We start from the raw sequence: 19,947 nt of genomic DNA, 5'->3' as shown, positions 1-19,947 counted from the left end.
GTATCACCTTTAATTTCTTTCATCAGTGTCTTATAGTTTTCTGCATACAGGTCTTTTATCTCCTTAGGTAAGTTTATTCCTAGGTATTTTATTATTTTTGTTGCAGTGGTAAATGGGAGTGTTTCCTTAATTTCTCTTTCAGATTTTTCATCAGTAGTGTATAGGAATGCAAGAGATTTCTGTGGATTAATTTTGTAATCTGCTATTTTACCAATTCATTGATTAGTTCTAGTAGTTTTCTGTTAGCATCTTTAGGATTCTCTATGCATAGTATCATGTCATCTGTAAACAGTGACAGTTTTACTTCTTCTTTTCTGATTTGGATTCCTTTTATTTCTTTTTCTTCTCTGATTGCTGTGGCTCAAACTTCCAAAACTGTGTTGAATAATAACGGCAAGAATGGACATCCTTGTTTTGTTTCTGATTTTAGAGGAAATGGTTTCAGTTTTTCACCATTGAGAACAGTGTTGTCTGTGGAATTGTCACATATGGCCTCTCTTATGTTGAGGTAAGTTCCCTCTGTGCCTACCTTCTGGAGGGTTTTTATCATAAATGGGTGTTGAATTTTGTCAAAAGCTTTTTCTACATCTAATGAGATGATCACATGGTTTTTCTCCTTCAAGTTTTTAATATGGTGTATCACATTGATTGATTTGTGTATATTGCAGAATCCTTGCACCTTATCAAGTGGCATAAGCCCCACTTGATCATGGTGTATGAGCCTTTTAATGTGCTGTTGGATTCTATTTACTAGTATTTTGTTGAGGATTTTTGCATCTATGTTCATCAGTGATATTGGCTTGTAGTTTTGTTTCTTTGTGACATCTTTGTCTGGTTTTTGTATCAGGGTGATGATGGTCTTGTGGACTGAGTTTGGGAGTGTTCCTCCCTCTTTTATTCTGGAAGAGTTTGAGAAGGATAGATGTTAGCTCTTCTCTAAATGTTGGATAGAATTCGCCTGTGAAGCTATCTGGTCCTGGGCTTTTTTTTGTTGGAAGATTTTTAATCACAGTCTCAATTTCATTGCTTATGATTGGTATTTTTTTTTATCTATTTCTTCCTGGTTCAGTCTTGGAAGGTTGTGCTTTTCTAAGAATTTGTCCATTTTTCTAGGTTGCCCATTTTATTGATATATAGTTGCTTGTCATAGTCTCTCATGATCCTTTGTATTTCTGCAGTGTCAGTTGTTACTTCTCCTTTTTCATTTCTAATTCTATTGATTTGAGTCTTCTCCCTTTTTTTCTTGATGAGTCTATAAGTACTGTATTGCTTAGCCTCCATGTGTTTGTTTTTTTTCCAGGTTTTTTCCTGTAATTGATATCTAGTCTCATAGTGTAGTGGTAGGAAAAGATATGTGATATTATTTCATTTTTCTTAAATTTACCAAGGCTTGATTTGTGACCCAAGATATGATCTATCCTGGAGAATCTTCCATGAGCACTTGAGATGAAAGTGTATTCTGCTGCTTTTGGATGGAATGTCTTATAAGTATTAATTAAGTCCAACTTGTTTAATGTATCATTTAAAGCTGTGATTCCTTATTTGTTTTCATTTTGGATGATCTGTCCATAAGTGAAAGTGGGGTATTTAAGTCTCTACTCTGATTGTGGTACTGTCGATTTCCCCTTTAATGGCTTTTAGCATTTGCCTGATGTATTGAGGTGCTCCTATGTTGGGTGCATAAATATTTACAACTGTTATATCTTCTTCTTGGATGGATCCCTTGATCACTCTGTAGTGTTCTTCTTTGTTTCTTATAATAGTCTTTATTTTTAAGTCCATTTTGTCTGATATGAGAATTTCTACTCCAGATTTCTTTTGATTTCCATTTGCATGGAGTATCTTTTTCCATCCCCTAGTCTCTTGTAGGCAGCATATATGCAGGTCTTGTTTTTGTATCCATTCAGCCAGTCTGTGTCTTTTGGTTGGAGCATTTTATCCATTTACATTTAAGGTAGTTATGGATATGTATGTTCCTATTACCATTTTCTAAATTGTTTTGGGTTTGTTGTTATAGGTCTCTTCCTTCTCTTTTGTTTCCTGCCTAGAGAAGTTTCTTTAGCATTTGTTGTAAAGCTGGTTTGGTCATGCTGAATTCTCTTAGCTTTTGCTTGTCTGTAAAGGTTTTAATTTCTCTGTTGAATCTGAATGGGATCCTTGCTGGTTAGAGTAATCTTGGTTGTAAGTCTTCCCTTTCATCATTTTAAATATGTCCTGCCACTCCCTTCTGGTTTGCAGAGTTTCTGCTGAAAGATCAGCTGTTAACCTTATGGGGATTCCCTTGTATATTATTTGTTGCTTTTCCCTTGCTGCTTTTAATATTTTTTGTTTGTGTTTAATTTTTGGTAGTTTGATTAATATGTGTCTCATCATGTTTCTCCTTGGATTTATCCTGTATGGGACTCTCTGCACTTCCTGGAGTTGATTGACTCTTTCCTTTCCCATATTAGGGAAGTTTTCAAGTATAATCTCTTCAAATGTTATCTCAGCTCCTTTCTTTTTCTCTTCTTTTTCTGGGACCCCTATAATTCGAATGTTGGTTCATGTCATATTGTCCTAGTGTTCTCTGAGACTGTCTTCAATTCTTTTCATTCTTTTTTCTTTTTTCTGCTCTGTGGTAGTTATTTGAACTATTTTATCTTCCAGGTCATTTATCCATTCTTCTGCCCCAGTTATTCTGCCATTGATTCCTTCTAGAGAATTTTAAATTTCATTTATTGTGTTATTCATCATTGTTTGCGCTTTAGTTCTTCTAGGTCCTTGTTAAACGTTTCTTTTAGTTTGTCCACTCTATTTCCAAGATTTTGGATTATTTTTACTACATTACTCTGAATTCTCTTTCAGGTAGACTGCCTATTTCCTCTTCATTTGTTAGGTCTGGTGGGTTTTCACCTTGCTCCTTCATCTGCCTTGTGTTTTTCTGTCTTCTCATTTTGCTTAACTTACTGTGTTTGGGGTCTCCTTTTCGCAGGCTGCAGGTTCATAGTTCCAGTTGTTTTTGGTGTCTGCTACTAGTGGGTAAGGTTGGTTCAATGGGTTGTGTAAGCTTCCTTGGGGAGGGGACTGGTGCCTGTGTTCTGGGGGATGAGGCTGGATCTTGTCTTCTGGTGGGCAGGACCACGTCTGGTGGTGTGTTTTGGGGTGTCTGTGAACTTAGTATGATTTTAGGCACCCTCTGTGCTAATGGGTGGGGTTGTGTTCCTATTTTGCTAGTTGTTTGGCATAGGGTGTCCAGCACTGTAGCTTGCTGGTCATTGAGTGGAGCTGGGTCTTAGTGTTGAGATGGAGATCTCTCGGAGAGCTTTCGACGTTTGATATTACGTGGAGCCAGGAAGTCTCTAGTGGACCAATGTCCTGAACTTGGCTCTCCCACCTCAGATGCTCAGGCCTGAGACCCGGCCATAGCACCAAGACCCTGTCAGCCACATGGTTCAGAAGAAAAGGGGGAAAAAAAGAAAGAAAGAAAAATAAATAAATAAAAAGTTATTAAACTAAAAAATTTAAAGAAATTATTAAAAATATAAAAATTTTAAAAGTAATAAAAAAGGAAGAAAGAAAGAAGTGTGCCACCAAACCAAAAAACACATCCACAAATGATAACTAGTGCTAAAAACTCTACTAAAAAAAAAAAAATACAGACAGCACCCTAGGACCAATGGTAAAAGCAAAGCTATGCAGACAAAATCACACAAAGAAGCATTACACATACACACTCACAAAAAGAGAAAAAGGAAAAAATATGTATCTATATATAAGAAAAAAAAGGAAGAGAGTAACCAAATCAATAAACAAATCTGCCAATAATAATAAACTCCAAATACTAAGATAAATACAATATACTAATAAACTCTAAACTCTAAAAACTAAGATAAACATAAAACCAGAAACAAATTAGATGCAGAAAGCAACCCCCAAGTCTACAGTTGCTCCCAACGTCCACCACCTCAATTTTGGGGTGATTCGTTGTCTATTCAGGTATTCCAGAGATACAGGCTACATCAAGTTGATTGTGGAGATTTAATCTGCTGCTCCTGAGGCTGCTGGGAGAGATTTCCCTTTCTCTTCTTTGTTCCCACAGCTCCTGGGGTTCAGCTTTGGATTCGGCCCCGCCTCTGCATGTAGGTCGCCTGAGGGCATCTGTTCCCCAGTCAGACAGGATGGGGTTAAAGGAGCAGCTGATTTGGGGGCTCTGGCTCACTCAGGCCAGGGCGAGGGAGGGGTATGGAATGCGGGGCTAGCCTGTGGTGGCAGAGGCCGGTGTGACGTTGCACCAGCCGGAGACATGCTGTGTGTTCTCCCAGGGAAGTTGTCCCTGGATCATGGGACCCTGGCAGTGGTGGGCTGCACAGGCTTCTGGGAGGCGAGGTGTGGATAGTGACCTGTGCTTACACACAGGCTTCTTGGTGGCTGCAGCAGCAGAAGCGTTAGCATTTCATGCGCGTATCTGGGGTCCGTGCTGATATCTGTGACTCACACCCATTTCTGGAGCTCATTTAGGCAGTTCTCTGAATCCCCTCTCCTCACACACCCTGAAACAAGGTCTCTTGTCTCTTAGGCAGGTCCAGACTTTTTCCCAGACTCCCTCCCAACTTGCTGTGGCATACTAGCCCCCTTCAGGCTCTGTTCACGCAGCCAACACCATTCCTCTCCCTGGGATCTGAACTCCAAAGCCCGAGCCTCAGCTCTCAGCCCCTGCCCACCCCAGCGGGTGAGCAGACAAGCCTCTCAGGCTGGTGAGTGCTGGTCGGCACTGATTCTCTGTGCGGGAATCTCTCCGCTTTGCCCTCTGCACCCCTGTGGCTGCGCTCTCCTCTGTGTCTCCAAAGCTTCCCCACCACCACCCCCATCTCTGCCAGTGAAGGAGCTTCCTAGTGTGTGGAAACTTTTCCTCATTCACAGCTCCCTCCCCTAGGTGCAGGTCCCATCCCTATTCTTTTGTCTCTATTTTTCCTTTTTTCTTTTGCCCTACCCAGGTACGTGGGGAGTTGCTTGCCTTTTGGGAAGTCTGAGGTCTTCTGCCAGAGTTCAGTAGGCGTTCTGTAGGAGTTGTTCCACATGTAGATGTAGTTTTGATGTATTTGTGAGGAAGAAGGTGATCTCCACGTCTTACTCCTCTGCCATCTTGAAGTTCTCTCCACACACCATTTAAAATTTTTGGTTTAGGAAATATTGCAAACCTATGGAAAAGAACAGAGAATAACAGAATAAGCTTTTCACGCTTACCATCCTGTCCTATCAATCTCACATGCTGCCATACATTTTAAACATCTGAAAAAAGGAAAAAACGATCTAAACCCACTATACATCAACATTTAGGGTTTGTGGCTTTCTTTTAACTCTGCTTACTATGGAATTGAGTTATGGTTGATCATCTAAGCTACCGCTGTCATTCAAGTTGATTTATATATTTATTGATCAATTTTCAATGACTAGTAGGCATTTATCTAGGGCAACTCTGCCAGATTAAATTTCTATCATCCCTTTGGATTAAAAAATAATCCTTGATTCCAAAGGGCTTTTTGAACAAAGCATGAAATAGGAACTATAAAATAGAAACATCAGGTAAATGCAACTTCAAGAAGTTGAACACTTTACTATAGCAAAACTAAATAAAAAGTACTCCAAAATACTGTATTGGAAATAAAGAAAGCTCTGAAAATTTCCAAACCATAAAACAGATGCTATAAATAAATACAAAGGACAAATTATAAGCTAGGAGTAATATATTAAACCCTTACGGAAGGCAAAGGGTCTTTTTTTTAATATGCAAGAGTTTATAAAACAAGAAATCATAAGAATGAAAAACTCAATTACAAAATGAGGTATAAATATCTAATAGATCCTTGAAAAGATGCTGAAATTCACTTGAAATTATGAAATACAATTTTTTAAAAAGGAAATATATTTTGTCATTTGGGAGATTTTTTTAAAAGATAATAGTGTTGTCAAGCGTAGGGGAAACACACTATTGGGAGAGCTTAAATTGATAAAACCTTTCTGAAGCTACTTGGTAATTTCAACCAAAAGTTAAATTACACCTATCCCTTGGCTTAACAATTCAGTTTTTCAGGAATTTATCTTATAGACATTTGCATAGAAGTACATAAAATATACATGTTTTCATTTATCATGTCACTGTCTGTAACAGTGCAAAAGTGGACATGAGTTAAGTGGTCATCAGTAAAGGCTGGCTAAAATACTACAGTAGAATAGTATGGGAGTGATCTTTAGCAAGTGGGACTGTGCAGGTTAGTGGGAGAGGGAGTTTCTTTTTTACTTTATATTTCAAACTTTTACAATGAGAACGTTATTTAAAATGTAGGAATGTAGTGATTGGGAAGGGAAAATAAAACAATACCTGATTGTATCAAAGATTGCATCAAGGATGAGCCATACATTATCAAACAGTTTGTGTGATACAGGTTTTAGGTCTCTGAGCCAGGAACAGACAGTGGAGGCAGGATACAGTATCTCTTCTTTGTTTATGAGCATTGATATTATTTATTTCAAGTAAACAAAGTAAGTATTGTCTACCAATTTTTGTTTGCTATTCAGGACCATATGATTTAAATTATCAGATATTCCTCTTCGGTTTATTGACTTTTTTATTCATTTCATTTTGCTTTTATTTTATTATATAGTTTTTTCTTTTCTATATGTGCCATAAGTTCCCTGGAAAATTTAGAGTGACTTCATGAGAGATGGTAATCAGATGTTTTTCCAAACTGAAATCACAAACTTTTATTTCTTTAACACTTGTCTTCTTTTTCACATGCTTTTGTATGTGATTAGTTGACCTACTCTTTTATTGTACAGGTATTAATATGGACTATGGATTTCATAAACCAGAAATTTATTCTTCTCAAGATAGTCATATCTTTAAGGTATTGAAAATATTTGTGTTTCACAAAACTAGAACCTGGGACTAGAAAATTAACATTTTCTTTAATATATTAAAATGTAGATTCCGAATAACTATAACAAAGACACTTAAAATTGTTCAATAAGTGACACCCTAAAATGCATGGGAAGAGCTTAAAACAATATTATTTTAGCATGACATTTCCTCAGTAATGTTAATAAATGATAGAGGCTTTTGTGCTGAGTTTTATTTTTTTATGTCTAATATAGATACTTGTTAAATTTGACCCATAAGCAAGTTACAATTCCATGTCAGTGTTTGTACCTTTTGTCATGTGAAATAGATACACTGATTTCTTTTAACTGCATGTTCTAAAATTAAATTTATTTATGACATTGAAGAATATATTACTTTCAAATAGTATTTGTAGTAGTTATTTGGGGAAAAATCAAGTGCTACCTAAATATGTGAGATATTAGGAACTTAAAATTTATAATGAAATATAATAATTACTAAAAGTTGTTCAAGTAGTGCTCACCTGTGTGCCTGGCACTCTGTATTGCACGTATATTAACTCATTTATCCTTATAAGAACACTAACAGGTGGGAACTATCATTCTTATACCTATTTTATGGATGAGGAAATTTTGACACAAGATTTACCCATAGTCATATGGTTAGCAAAAATACAAGCCAGGGCTTGACCTCAGACAACACAGCTTCAGAGTCCATAATCTTTACTACTGGTGTACACTAAGGCCAGTGCTTAGTAAAGACTCAGTAAATTTTTGTTTGTAGGCTGTAAGGTAGGGTAGCATTTATTGATTGATTGATTGATTTAACATCCTTATTGGAGTATAATTGCTTTACAATTGTGTGTTAGGGTAGCATTTAAAAACAGTATCACTTAAGTAGCATTTTCTTTATAGAGGAAACAGCGTATCAGATTCTTTAAAAGAAGGGAAAAGAAGAAGTAAGGATATTAACATTTTTATTTTAGATCATTTTCTTGACTCCTCATGAAATTAAATAATATTTTGGATGTATTTATATGGCTGTAATCTTTATATGCACGACTCTGGAAAATAGCAATAGCAGCCTTGAGGCCCTTTCATCTAATTTTAATTTTGCTTGTTTTGTTTCTTTATCTGCTCAATCAACAAACATTTAGTGTTACTAAGAAATGTGCTACTAAATTTGTCACCAAATATAAGATTACCTGAACAATTGTTTAGTGTCACTTAAGCACCATAGATCTGGAAGAAGACAGGATATTTAAAATATATTTCATTAATCAGGAAGGATATTTATAGGAACATTAGGGGAGAATAATTGGGTTTCCAGAATTTCAGATGTCTTTTGACATTGAGATCTACAACTGGTGTGTCATAAAATGTTATTTTTGTGTATGGTTAACATTACCAGAGCTCCTTATCTCAGCCTCTCTCTCTCTGTCTCTGTCTAGACAATCTTTATTTCCTGTTCTATACCTTCTTTTTAGTCACCTTGCTTTCTCTTCTCTCTTTTCATCTTTTTCATAGCTTATTCCCCTCTCTCATCATCTTTACTCTTCTGTGTCTAGATATAACCATAATTATTTTTGGAGTAGGTAATGGTATGCTAAGATATTTATAGCTTACCGGAAGCCAGTCTGGATCATTCTGCCCACTCTTAGCTTACTGTGGATGGTGGAGGCAACTTCCAAACATGAATAGTTCTATGACTCATCTACTGCCAATCTCAAGAGAAGAGAAAAAGACATGTTTCCTGCACAGTGACCCGCTAAATATTTCTGAACATGACCTTCAGCATGCATTATGGTGGGAGGGGTTCGGATGAGTGTGTGAGATCTTTGAGGGCCTTCTTGAAGCTATAATAATAAGGTTATGAATACAACCCAGCAATTCTGACTTCAAGTTCTAAGGTATTTCAGTAGCACTACCTTGAAATGATTCCTCTTTTTATACAATGGGTAATTCTTGCCATACTGAGCATAAGTAGATGATAATAAGGGTTATATGATTTCACAAAGTTTAAACATAACAAATTGATTGGATTCTTTCTTTCTTTTTTTGGCTGTGCCCTGCGGCATGTGGGATCTTAGTTCCCTGACCAGGGATCGAACCTATGCCCCCTGCATTGGGAGCATGCAGTCTTAACCACTGGACTGCCAGGGAAGTCTCTGGACTCTTTCTTTTAGATATTTCTCTAGGGTTAATGAACAATTTTCACCACTCTATTATTCAAATTACACTTCCTTCACAAATCACGTTCAAATTTTACCTCTTGTAAGTTTTCTAAGTTTATCAAGATGATTTTTAGTGTCTTATCCAAATCTATTCAACTGGCTCTAGGAGGAATTTTGTTCTTTTTAAAGATACATTAACTTTCTTCCCTTTTACATTCGACTTATAAAATAATTTACTGTTGGATTTTTGTTGAATTGATAAAACTGAAGAAATGGTATCTTGTCAATCAGAGCTAGTATAACTAGTAATAATCTATGCTTTTTCCATAACTCAGTAGCATTAGCATTTACAGGAAGAGAAAGGCCGTTTCTATTCACATGTTTTACTTTAATCTGATGAGATATACACTTTTTTCTATAAAACCAGTGTCAAAGGTAATCATGAAAAGCTCAAGCATCAAAAGTAAAAGTCTACTTTTTTGATAGCAGAGAGAAAGAAATACATCTCACATAAAATATTAATCAAATTTAACTACCTGGAGACACACTGCAATGATTTTGTGAAAGTTAGTCCTTGATCAGTTTGAATGGAAATATCCATACTTCTGCATCATTGCTGAGATTATAAATTACATTTGTCTTTGCCAGAAACTGGAGCATCTTTAGGGAAAGAGTATACTTGAACAGTTTTACACAACAGACATTTTGTAAAGAACTGCTTATATGTGAGGCAAATTTAAGCACTGTAGGGGTTGAAAATACTTTCGTGGCATAGTGTCAGCCCTACTTTTATGGGGAAACTCAGTGATAAGGCCACATATGAGAGGGAAAGCTTTGAGGTAGACAGATACTCATAGATTCATTCGCTCATTCATTAGCCCATTTATCTAGTCATTGATTAAAAAATGTTCATTGATCACTTACTGTGTGCCAGGCACTTGCCATCATCGAGGATACAATGATGAACAAAACAGATGCTTCCTGAACCTTCAAGAAACTTACCTTTCTATGGGAATGAATGATATTAAAAAAATAAAGACTTGTTTAACTGCAAATGTAACAATGGCTACAAAGTTAAGAGCTGTGTGTTCTGAAAGCCTATTGCAAGAGCAAATGGATTCAGGGAAGATTTGAGACCCAAAGGATGAGCAAGAATTAGACAACAAAGTTAATAAGCCATGGGTCAAAATAGCTTTTTTATATAGTCTAATATCCTGATAGTATTCTAGAAATGAGTTAATTTTTTATGGTCCTAGTACCCTCAAAGGCAGCTATTATGGCTGAGATTACTAGCTACCTACCCCGTCTTTATTCTTTTTCTTCCTTTCTAACAGAACCCAATTTTATTTAGAAGAACAACATTCCCAGGTAAAACAACTACTTTTTAAAAGTTCCCTTACAGCTATAGAATGGTTATTTGACACAGTTTTAACCAATGGGAAGAAAGCAAAAGTTACTGGTTTGGCTTCTAGGAAAGTTCCTCTTGGAAAGTGTTTCAGCTGTTAAACACAATTTTTGCCTTTGTCCTTTCTCTTCATTTCCGAAATGAGAATGCTATGGCTAAAATCTTGAGAACGTTAGGATGAGGGTCACAATCTAAGTATGGTAAAACAGAAAGCATGAAATGGCCTAGATTCCCAGTGTTATTGGGGATCCCCTAGGCTCCTGTATTCCTACTGTCAGTTTTCTTTAATTTGAGAGAATAAAAGAAAAATTAATCTGCAAATATGTAGGGTACATAGAATCCTATCTGCGGAAACCTTGCCTTCCTTCTCATCAGATGGCTTTATCTCTTTCTGCTCTTATATTGACAAAGAAAGAAATATTCAAGTAGATATGGTGTGTTTGTTTAATGTGCTTTATATATGTTTATGTGTCTATATAAACTGTAAGTAATAGAAGAATTAAAAAATAGAGGATATCAATTCTAGCTAGAGTGATCAAGAATGCTTCATGGACGATGTTCCATTTTAACTGAGCTTTAAAATTGTAAAACTGCCTTCACAATTTAAAAAGGCTTTGCATACCAAGGAGAATCTCCTGAATCTTTTCCCATAGACACTCAGGAGCCAATGAATGCTTCCAGCAGATGTCTGTCATGTTTCAGTACAATAACTTATTTGCTACTGGGATGCCAATGATTTGAGACTGAAAGACCTAAAGGTTAAAGAGGCAGTTAATACAGTTGTCAAGTAGTATTTTAGAGCACTTACCAGGATCTTTTTGGTAGTAAAGGAAAGAGAGCATTGATTTTTAGATATGGGGGGGGAGGGTGAAGAAATGTGAGAGCCAGCTTTCTATTTTCAGGCCTGGCTAGATAAGGAATTATTGTAGGCAAGTGAGAAGGATAGATGGTTAGGTAGTTGAGGAAGGGAAGATAATGAGTTTTATCTTAAGACTACGTGAGAATAATGATGTGGAAATGTACAGCAAACAACTAGAAATTTGTGACTTAAATGTGACTTGTATAATGTTATGTTGGAGAAATTAGGTGAAATTAATGGTTTTATTGCTTACATGATTTTGTCCATTTATTGCCTACATGATTTTGTCCATTTTTGTCTATCACAATTAACATCATGTCACATCTATATTAAAATATTTTTCTTTCTAAAGTAACATTCTTTTCTAAGTCATATATTTAAAGAGGTATATGTTTAGAATGATGACTATTAGGAATGCTGAAAAATGGCAAGGGTAACATGTTTGTAATTATAATTTGCAATATGCAGAACAAAGATAATTTGATTATCATCTGAAATGCCTTTCTTCTCTATAAATCCAAAATTAAACAACTTGGATAAACATATTGGTAAATTGCTTTAATCAAAGTTTTCTGCATATTCAAGCAAACTTCACTACATTTATGGCCTATAATTTTTTTCACCATATATATTTGATTAAAGATTTTGATTTGAAGCTTTGATTGAAAATATCCTTTAAGTCTTCTTAAGTCACTTCACTAATTTGACAAGCTTCATAATAAAAGAAGCTCTAAGTGACTTTTTAATAATTATGTTTTTGGAATTTTAAACTAAAATTTTAGACCAGAATATACTTAGCTATGAAATAAGAGCTAGAACAAGTTACCCCCAAATAAATAAATTTTAGCCCAAATCATAGTTAATGATTTACTAAATCATGCTACCTAGCAGTGTGTGTGTGTGTGTGTGTGTGTGTGTGTGTGTGTTATGTGTGTATACATATATACCTTACTGGAAGCAGAAATGGAAGAACAATTATTTCTTGTAAGAAGTAGCTCTGGTTTAATTGCCTAGGATGTTAACTCTCGTAAAGTATATGAATTTCTCTCACATAGCTATTATTATTAAACCTGCTGTATATCGCTGTGGACTAGTCCTGCTGGTGAGAGTTTGTCTTCTAAGCACAGGAAGACTGAGATTCCACTCTGCCTTTGTGGCTCTGCAACTTCTTCATGTTGCCCTTCTGAGTTTTTGGTTGAGTGCCTGAGGGTCTCTTTTTTTGTCCCTGGAAGTCCTACCCTTTACAAATTTTCAGCTTACTCGTTAGCTTCCTATGCTATTCGGGTTCGAAACTTGGCAAATATCTTGAGAAAGAGGCTTGTACTCTGTTGCCAGCCCTTGTTCTAGTGTGACTTTGGCTCCTGAGCATCAGAAGACTGCAAATTTTATTCTGTCTCTTCAACCCAGACTTCTGTTTTTTGCCTGTTCTAGCACACAACAAATAGTCCATCATAAAGAACCAGTAATGAATTTGGTCTCCCCTAGTCTTCAGTCCCTTATGATAGACTGTGTGACCTTTGAAAACTCCACTAGTTCTTCTTTTCCTTAGAATAATCTGTCTGCCTATGAAAAACCAAAATACAAACAGGGTGACATGCCTTCCTTTGAAGTTGGTTGCCACCAGTGATTTTTTTTTTTTTTTTACTGCCTGATTCACTGTTTTCATGTGATCCCAGCAACTTAACTACTTTGGATTTGTTGTTGTTGTTTGTTTGTTTGTTTGGGGCTTAAAATACTAGGAGCTTTCCTTTCAAATATCCTGTTGGTATCTTTCTGCAGGAAAGGGAGATATCACTGAGAGTTTCATGTAGTCCCACAGCTAATAGAAATAATAATGCTAATAATGATGATAATGGCAATGAAAGCAGATACTAGTGTATGTATCAGGTATGTTGATCTGAACAAATAGACTGCCAGATATTTCTCCAGCTAAGATGAGTTTATCTGAGATCAGCAGAGAATTGCAGTTTGGTGTCTGCAACCATGGTGAGCCACGTGCAACTCCCTGCAGGGCAGGGGAAGGAGAACACTTTTACAGAAAGGAAAAGGGAAGTTAGGAAGGCTATAGGAAACAGAGTCCATGGCATTTCATTGGCTGAGTCCTTGCCAGGAAAGAAGAGGGTCTTTCTTCTTCCTGTTGGGCTCTGCTGTTGTCCCATGGTTTGAGAGCTCTCCCTCCTGATCTTCTGACTGTATTTAATTGAGGTTTTTGTTTATTAATTTTTTTATAGATACCATTCTAAGAATTTTGCATACATCAATTATTTTAATTCTATGATTATTTATGTCATTTTTAGGTAGGACCCTGGTTTTCCAGATGAAGAGGTCAAGACACCTTAGACCTAACTTTAATTTGCATTGAGACATAGCTTTTATTTCATCATTTTATGGCATTTTCCCTCAGTCTCTAATTGCTCTTCCAGTTTGTCCTCCCACTGTTGCCTCTGGGAACATAACTGCTCGCTCTATCAGTGCCATCACTAGAATAGAATGTTTTTTTAAATTCAGCTTCTTTAAACTAAAAAATAGATAAAATAATTCTAAAATGGAATTTTTAATGTTCTATGTCTTTTTGAATAACTGGCTGCCAGTTGAAAGGCTGGCATTTGAGCCTGTGACCTAGATTCATGTCCTAGGTTTTTAAAATTAGACCAGGAAGATGAGACTCAGGTAATTTTGGCATTTATGCTGGGACTCAGATTCTGCTGCAAAGCATGTGGAATTTCCCAAACACAGGAACAGGATTCAAGTACTGGTTTAAAAAAAAGGTATGAGAAATGTCTATTATATCTACTTATCATGTGCCTTCTCTGTTTTCTGTGATGTACAAAGGATCACCATCAGAAATTTGATGATCTTATCTATACATACTATTTTTCCCTGAAATGGTGTGTAAAGTACTATATATAGGTATTGTTTAAGTTATTGCTTTTAAACAGGGTTTCAGATTTGTTTTACTAATCCTAGGAATTAATTAATGCCTAGAAAATTTATTTGACATATTAATCTTTTGGTCAGATAAAATGAGAGTTGAAGATGTGTAAGAAGAGCCTAGAAACATCAGTAAAGGACACAGGTAGGGAATAAGTTTTCAGAGAAGCATAAAAATGCTATAAAAAGATGTGGTCATGATGGGGGTAGTATATTTTCACTTGGTAGAGGAGCCAGTGAATCTAATGAAATTTAGGGTAGCTAGTTTGACGAAGTTTTCTAGAGGGGAACACACTATTGTTGAAGAAAACTGATCGCTTGTGCAGTTACTTACTTTTTCTTCGAGGCATTAAAAAAGAAAAAAAAAAAAAAAAAGGTTCCTATGTGGCAGCAGCCAAACCCGTCAGTCATATCTAGGCTAGGCACTGGAAGAGGGACTAGGTGGTGACTCCAGGCAGGGTGCTAAGGGAAGCAAGAACAATAACAGCTTCTGATAAGAAAATGAAAGTGCATAGTAGGGATAATCAAGATCTTTGTAAAGCTTTCCTAAATACTCTGAGTACATTGTACTCATGATTTCTTTGTGCTTTTGTGCTGTCTTCTACTTTCCTTTCACATACCACAGAAGCAGCCCCAAAAGATCCCAAAGTCATCTTTGGAGCTATTGCTTCTATTGCTTATCCTCCGCCTACCTTTACTAAATGTACTCCTAATGCAGACAAGAAGCAAACAGCTGTTGACATTCCTTAGTTGACTTATAGATTGTGGCATTTGTGTTTGGCACAGTACTTAAACCAGAAATATGGGGTTTCATGTAAGAATCTCCTCCGCTAGTCATGATCAGTACTTTTACCGCATTTAGTGATTCTTTGGAAGTGGGAGATAATGTTGTTGGCTTGTGCTTGAGGGTGATAATAGGGATATAAGGAACAAGAGAAAGTATGTTTTATAAAGTATGGCTCCTAGATGGACTTCAAAAGTTTGCTTTCTCATTATCCAAATTTGTTTGAATTATTTGAAACATTAAAATTCTTCTCTGTTGGTCTAGACCCTGATTGTTCAGTCTTGTTTTTCACGTTGAAATTAGCTTTTGTAGAATAGTAAGATTAGCTAACCCTTTTGTAGAATCAGGAACTAATCTAAGTATTTTAGTTGTTTTAACTCATTTAATCCTCACAGCAACCCAATGACATATGATATAAATTTTATAGCTTCCCCACTTACAGATGAGGACACTGAGGATCACAGAGGTTAAGTAGCTCTCTTAGGGTCCCACAGCAAGTAAGGAGCAGATAGGTGGAACCAAAGAAGTCTAGTGCTAGAGTCTCTACCCTTAGCCACAATACAAGTCTCCTGCCTGCCAGAAAATCATTAAAACTTAAAAAGTTTGGTCTTTATACATAATACAGATGAACAGATTTGTTATATATATAATATGTTATGTTTTAAAATAATTTGAAGAAAATGAGTTTCATAAGTTTCCATTGAGGTAATTAGCTAATGGTTTCCAGGCATTAATTGTGCAACAAATATATGATATTTTTGATTTAATTTAGTTTAGAATTATTATTGTGGTTATTAATATCCGTGTGGTTTATGTTGATTAAAAAGGTTAATGTAACTGTAGAGCACGTAAAGAGCCATAAGTGATGAAAGGGGAAGCCTTTTAACTTAATTGAAATCTATTAAAATGAAATAAGCAGTCTCATTTGTAGAATAAGTAAGGTGTGCTCACATAGGACAGTTAAGCAGGAGTAGTTTTGCTGCTTAAGAAAACAAATAATCACTGCTCTCATTTCTGTATAAAATTTGATTTTCATTATGAAATTTGAAAATTAGAGTTTGATCTATATTATGAGGGCTATTTTTTTTAAGAATGTGAACCTATACTTCATAATTCTGTTTATTTTATCTTAAATTTTTACAAGTGATTTTAAGGAAGGCATAAATTTAGGGCTACTCTTTTAAATTTCTATTTTTAATGGTTAATTAAAGAAAATTTTCATATTTTCTATTACCATTGCTTAGTGTGACATATGCTATATCTTTTTGGAAATTTTCTGTATGTTTATGCTAGTCCATTGAAATTTGTTTCAGGATGTTCCAGCACCAGGCACCTATGATGTTCAAAAATCATATGAGATGTCTCAAGTTCAGCATAAATACATGCCACCTCGTAGTCTGGGGTCTAGAATAAAACATGCCTCATTTCTTAGCACAACTCCTCGGTGCCTGGACAAAATGAATGATGGGCCAGGTAAGTAGAGACTGTCTTTTTAAAGAAATGGGAGCAAAATCTAAGGTCTCCTTATTAAAATAGACAATTGTAAACATACATTTACATTTATCATGTCTCTTTTAAGTGTCTAGGACAAAAAAATAACCGCTTATTTAGTGAAAGATTTTAGATGTTTTTTCAACTTTAAGAAGATTTGTTTGGAGTTTTATGTCTTTTAATTTTACCAAAGACAATTTTACTAATTTTACTAAAGCTAATAAGTCCTATCCTATTAGAGAAAAAAACCAAACTCTTAATATGCTATAGTTATTAGAGGAGAAATAACTACTGATATGGAAGATCAGTTGTATACAAGATATATATCATGCCAGTCTCATGGAATTATTTTAATTTTCCTCAAGTATTAAGAAAGCAGCTATATAAAAGGTAAACATTTATTTGAGGGGTTGAACTTCCAAAAATAATTTTGATTTTTAAAATTGGGATTAGTTCATCTACTAGTAATGGCATTTTTATACTAAAATAGAATGAAATAACTTTCCCTGATAATGAAAATGAACCGGTAAGTAGATTATTTCACACAAGAGAATTAGATAAAGAATGGGAACAAGAGTTTTCCACAGCAATTTACAAATGTATTGCCATTAAATAGCCAAACTGTTGTAATGAATCTTTATGAGACTATGAAGAGAAAAAATGAAACAGAATGGAGTTTTTAATGAAAAATCAAAGTGGGAGAATATGATGGGTCAAGCAAATAAGAACACTTGGGAGACCCTGAGATCCATAGAGACTTGCTTTATTTTTCACTGTCTTTCAGGAATCAAGTATATTACCAACTTAAAGGTCCATTTTAAGTCCAAATTTAGCTTTTCTTATTTTCTTTTTCTTCTCTTGAGTTATTGTACCATTGTTGATTTTGTCAGGTTTTAGCTTTGTTTTGAGGTAGAATTCAAATTCCTTTACTATGTCTCTGACCACACTCATTATGTGGTCACCCAGAAATGGTGCAGGGAAATTAGTTCTTTGAAGTTTAGGTACTATCACTGTCACTGTGACCAAGCACAATCAATCAAGTAACAAATATCTATTCCAGAGTCTCTTAAAGTAGATTAGATTGATCTTCATATTTTCTGAAGATTTTTTTTCTCTTTGCCTTTACTTCTGTCTCCATAAAAATTATTATAGATGCAATGCATAGTAAGAGCTTCAGTTAAGTTCCAGGATTGGCACTTTGACTTTTCAGTGTTTCATTATTTAGCCTAGGGTAAGTAAATTCACTAATTGTTTCATTAGTTTCTATTTTACAAAAGTGAGATAATATTTGCCACCTACTTGGCTCTCATGAGAATACTAAAGATTAATAAGATTATATTTCAAAGTCATTTTCAGAACCGCTGAAGCTCCTTAGGAGTATAAAATCTTATTATAATATGAAACATGTTTTTTCTTAATACCAAGCCAACACTAGCTTCTGAAAGAATTTGGGACAGGGAAATACCTTCATTATGAAGACAGTTATTATTTGGAAGTCAAAGACATATGGACTGTCAAAGTCACTAAACAACTGTAAATTAGCCAGCTTGCTAAATGAAAAGAGTTTATCACAATAAGCCAATACTTCATTAAGTTTGCCATCCTGCATCTTAAAGTAGCCTATAATTCAGATAAATGATAGCAGAAATCCCACATGCCTCTATAATCAACACATTAGAAAAAAACATATGGATTTCTGAAGCTATTACCTGATGCGATGATTATGAAATCTGATTTCCTCTGACATATGTAGATACTGTGATAATTATAGGATTCATTCTTTTGAACTTAATCTGCTATCTTACGGTATACAGTCCAAAATATGTCTCTAACATAGATTTAATAGGTGACCAGGGCCAATTTAATTAATATCCATGCTTTGTTTTGGTAATTGAAGATTAACTTCTATTTGTCCTGTTACATTGATCCAATCAAGGAAAAGAAGTCAGGTGTGATATTATCAGCTCTCTAAATAGATTCCTCTTTTTTTGTTAATTTTCATTTAGGTTAGGTTTTTTATTGATGAATATGACAAACAATTCTTGATTCTAAAATGAGAATAGGGCTTCCCTGGTGGCACAGTGGTTAAGAATCCGCCTGCCAATCCAGGGAACATGAGCTTGAGCCCTGGTCTGGGAAGATCCCACATGCCGCCGAGCAACTAAGCCGGTGTGCTACAACTACCGAGCCTGTGCTCTAGAGCCTGCGAGCCACAGCTACTGAGCCCAGGGTCACAACTACTGAAGCCCGCGCACCTAGAGCCCGTGCTCCACAACAAGACAAGCCACCGCAATGAGAAGCCCGTGCACCGCAACAAAGAGTAGCCCCCACTCACCACAACTAGAGGAGCCCATGCGCAACAATAAAGACCCAATGCAGCCATAAATAAATAAATAAATAAATAAATAAATAAATAATAAAATGAGAATAGCCCATTTATATTTACAGTTCTTAATACCATTTAACTTTTGCTGGGTACAACTAGTATGTTAAGTCTTTTGATTTTTTAAAAAAAATCATTGTTATATAATCAAAAGGTACAGTGATAATAGTTCTGTTGGTTATATGCTTTGTGTCAATGTTTATCCTATGAATGATCTCCTTTATTATCATATCTTCTCAGAAATAAAATAAGAAAAAAGTGTTTTTTTAACCCTATTATTTGTCATTTAAATATTGGTAATTTTGTTAAACCTTAATACCAGTGAGAAGAGCCTTTTTGGGTTTTATGTCAAATTATTTACAAGCCAGATAAAATTATTTTCTGTTATTATGTGTGTGTGCATGTATATATACGAAGCTGTAAGATTGTTTGAATTAATTTATAGAGCTTAATAAGCTTATTTGTTCCTTGAGTCATGACATAACTAAGAAGAGTTGAGTGCTTTGCCTTACAGAACTTAAAGAACATGTATATTGTTATCTTTCTACCTAGAATAGAATAATAGGCAAGTTAAAATTGATTACTGACTGTCGTATATTTGTAGGTAACAGTGTAAAGAACTGAGGTTGATAAATGACCTAAGTTATGAGTTTGGTTGATATACGAATAGTATTCTTCTCATGGGACTCATATACGTAATAGGACATTCAATCACTCAACATTTTATAGCTGTGTATTTATTTCAAATTGTCTTAGAACTTTTATTAACAGTATTGAGGTGATTTTATTTTATTCAAGTGAAGTCTCTGCAGACATTTAAGAAGTATAAAACTCATTTTCATTAGTCTAAATTACAGAGGGAAGTAGTATATTTGCAATCAGTATACCATATACCATTAAATGTTGTGTAACCAATAAAAACACATTTGAATCATTTAATGAAGAAATTATTAAATGAGGTCTGTCACATTTTAAGCAATCTACTCTTATGCACCAAGTTTTTTTTTTTAACATCTTTATTGGAGTATAATTGCTTTACAATGG

At 35.2% G+C, this 19,947-nt stretch overlaps 1 protein-coding gene across 1 annotated transcript in view; it reads left to right on the top strand.

Annotated features, from left to right (window-relative positions):
• The window catches only part of STPG2 (sperm tail PG-rich repeat containing 2), a 628,041-nt gene that overhangs the window by 206,313 nt on the left and 401,781 nt on the right, over positions 1-19,947 (top strand). The window contains exon 10 of the mRNA XM_024126581.2: positions 16,343-16,502. Within this exon, the coding sequence (XP_023982349.2) occupies positions 16,343-16,502 (160 nt within the window). The remainder of the gene's footprint in view (positions 1-16,342; positions 16,503-19,947) is intronic.

Source organism: Physeter macrocephalus, chromosome 7, assembly GCF_002837175.3.
Source record: "Physeter macrocephalus isolate SW-GA chromosome 7, ASM283717v5, whole genome shotgun sequence".
In the NCBI taxonomy this organism is placed as follows: Eukaryota; Metazoa; Chordata; class Mammalia; order Artiodactyla; family Physeteridae; genus Physeter; species Physeter macrocephalus.
The sequence above is the reverse complement of the archived record's forward strand: the minus strand, read 5'-3'. Positions and strand labels throughout refer to the sequence as shown.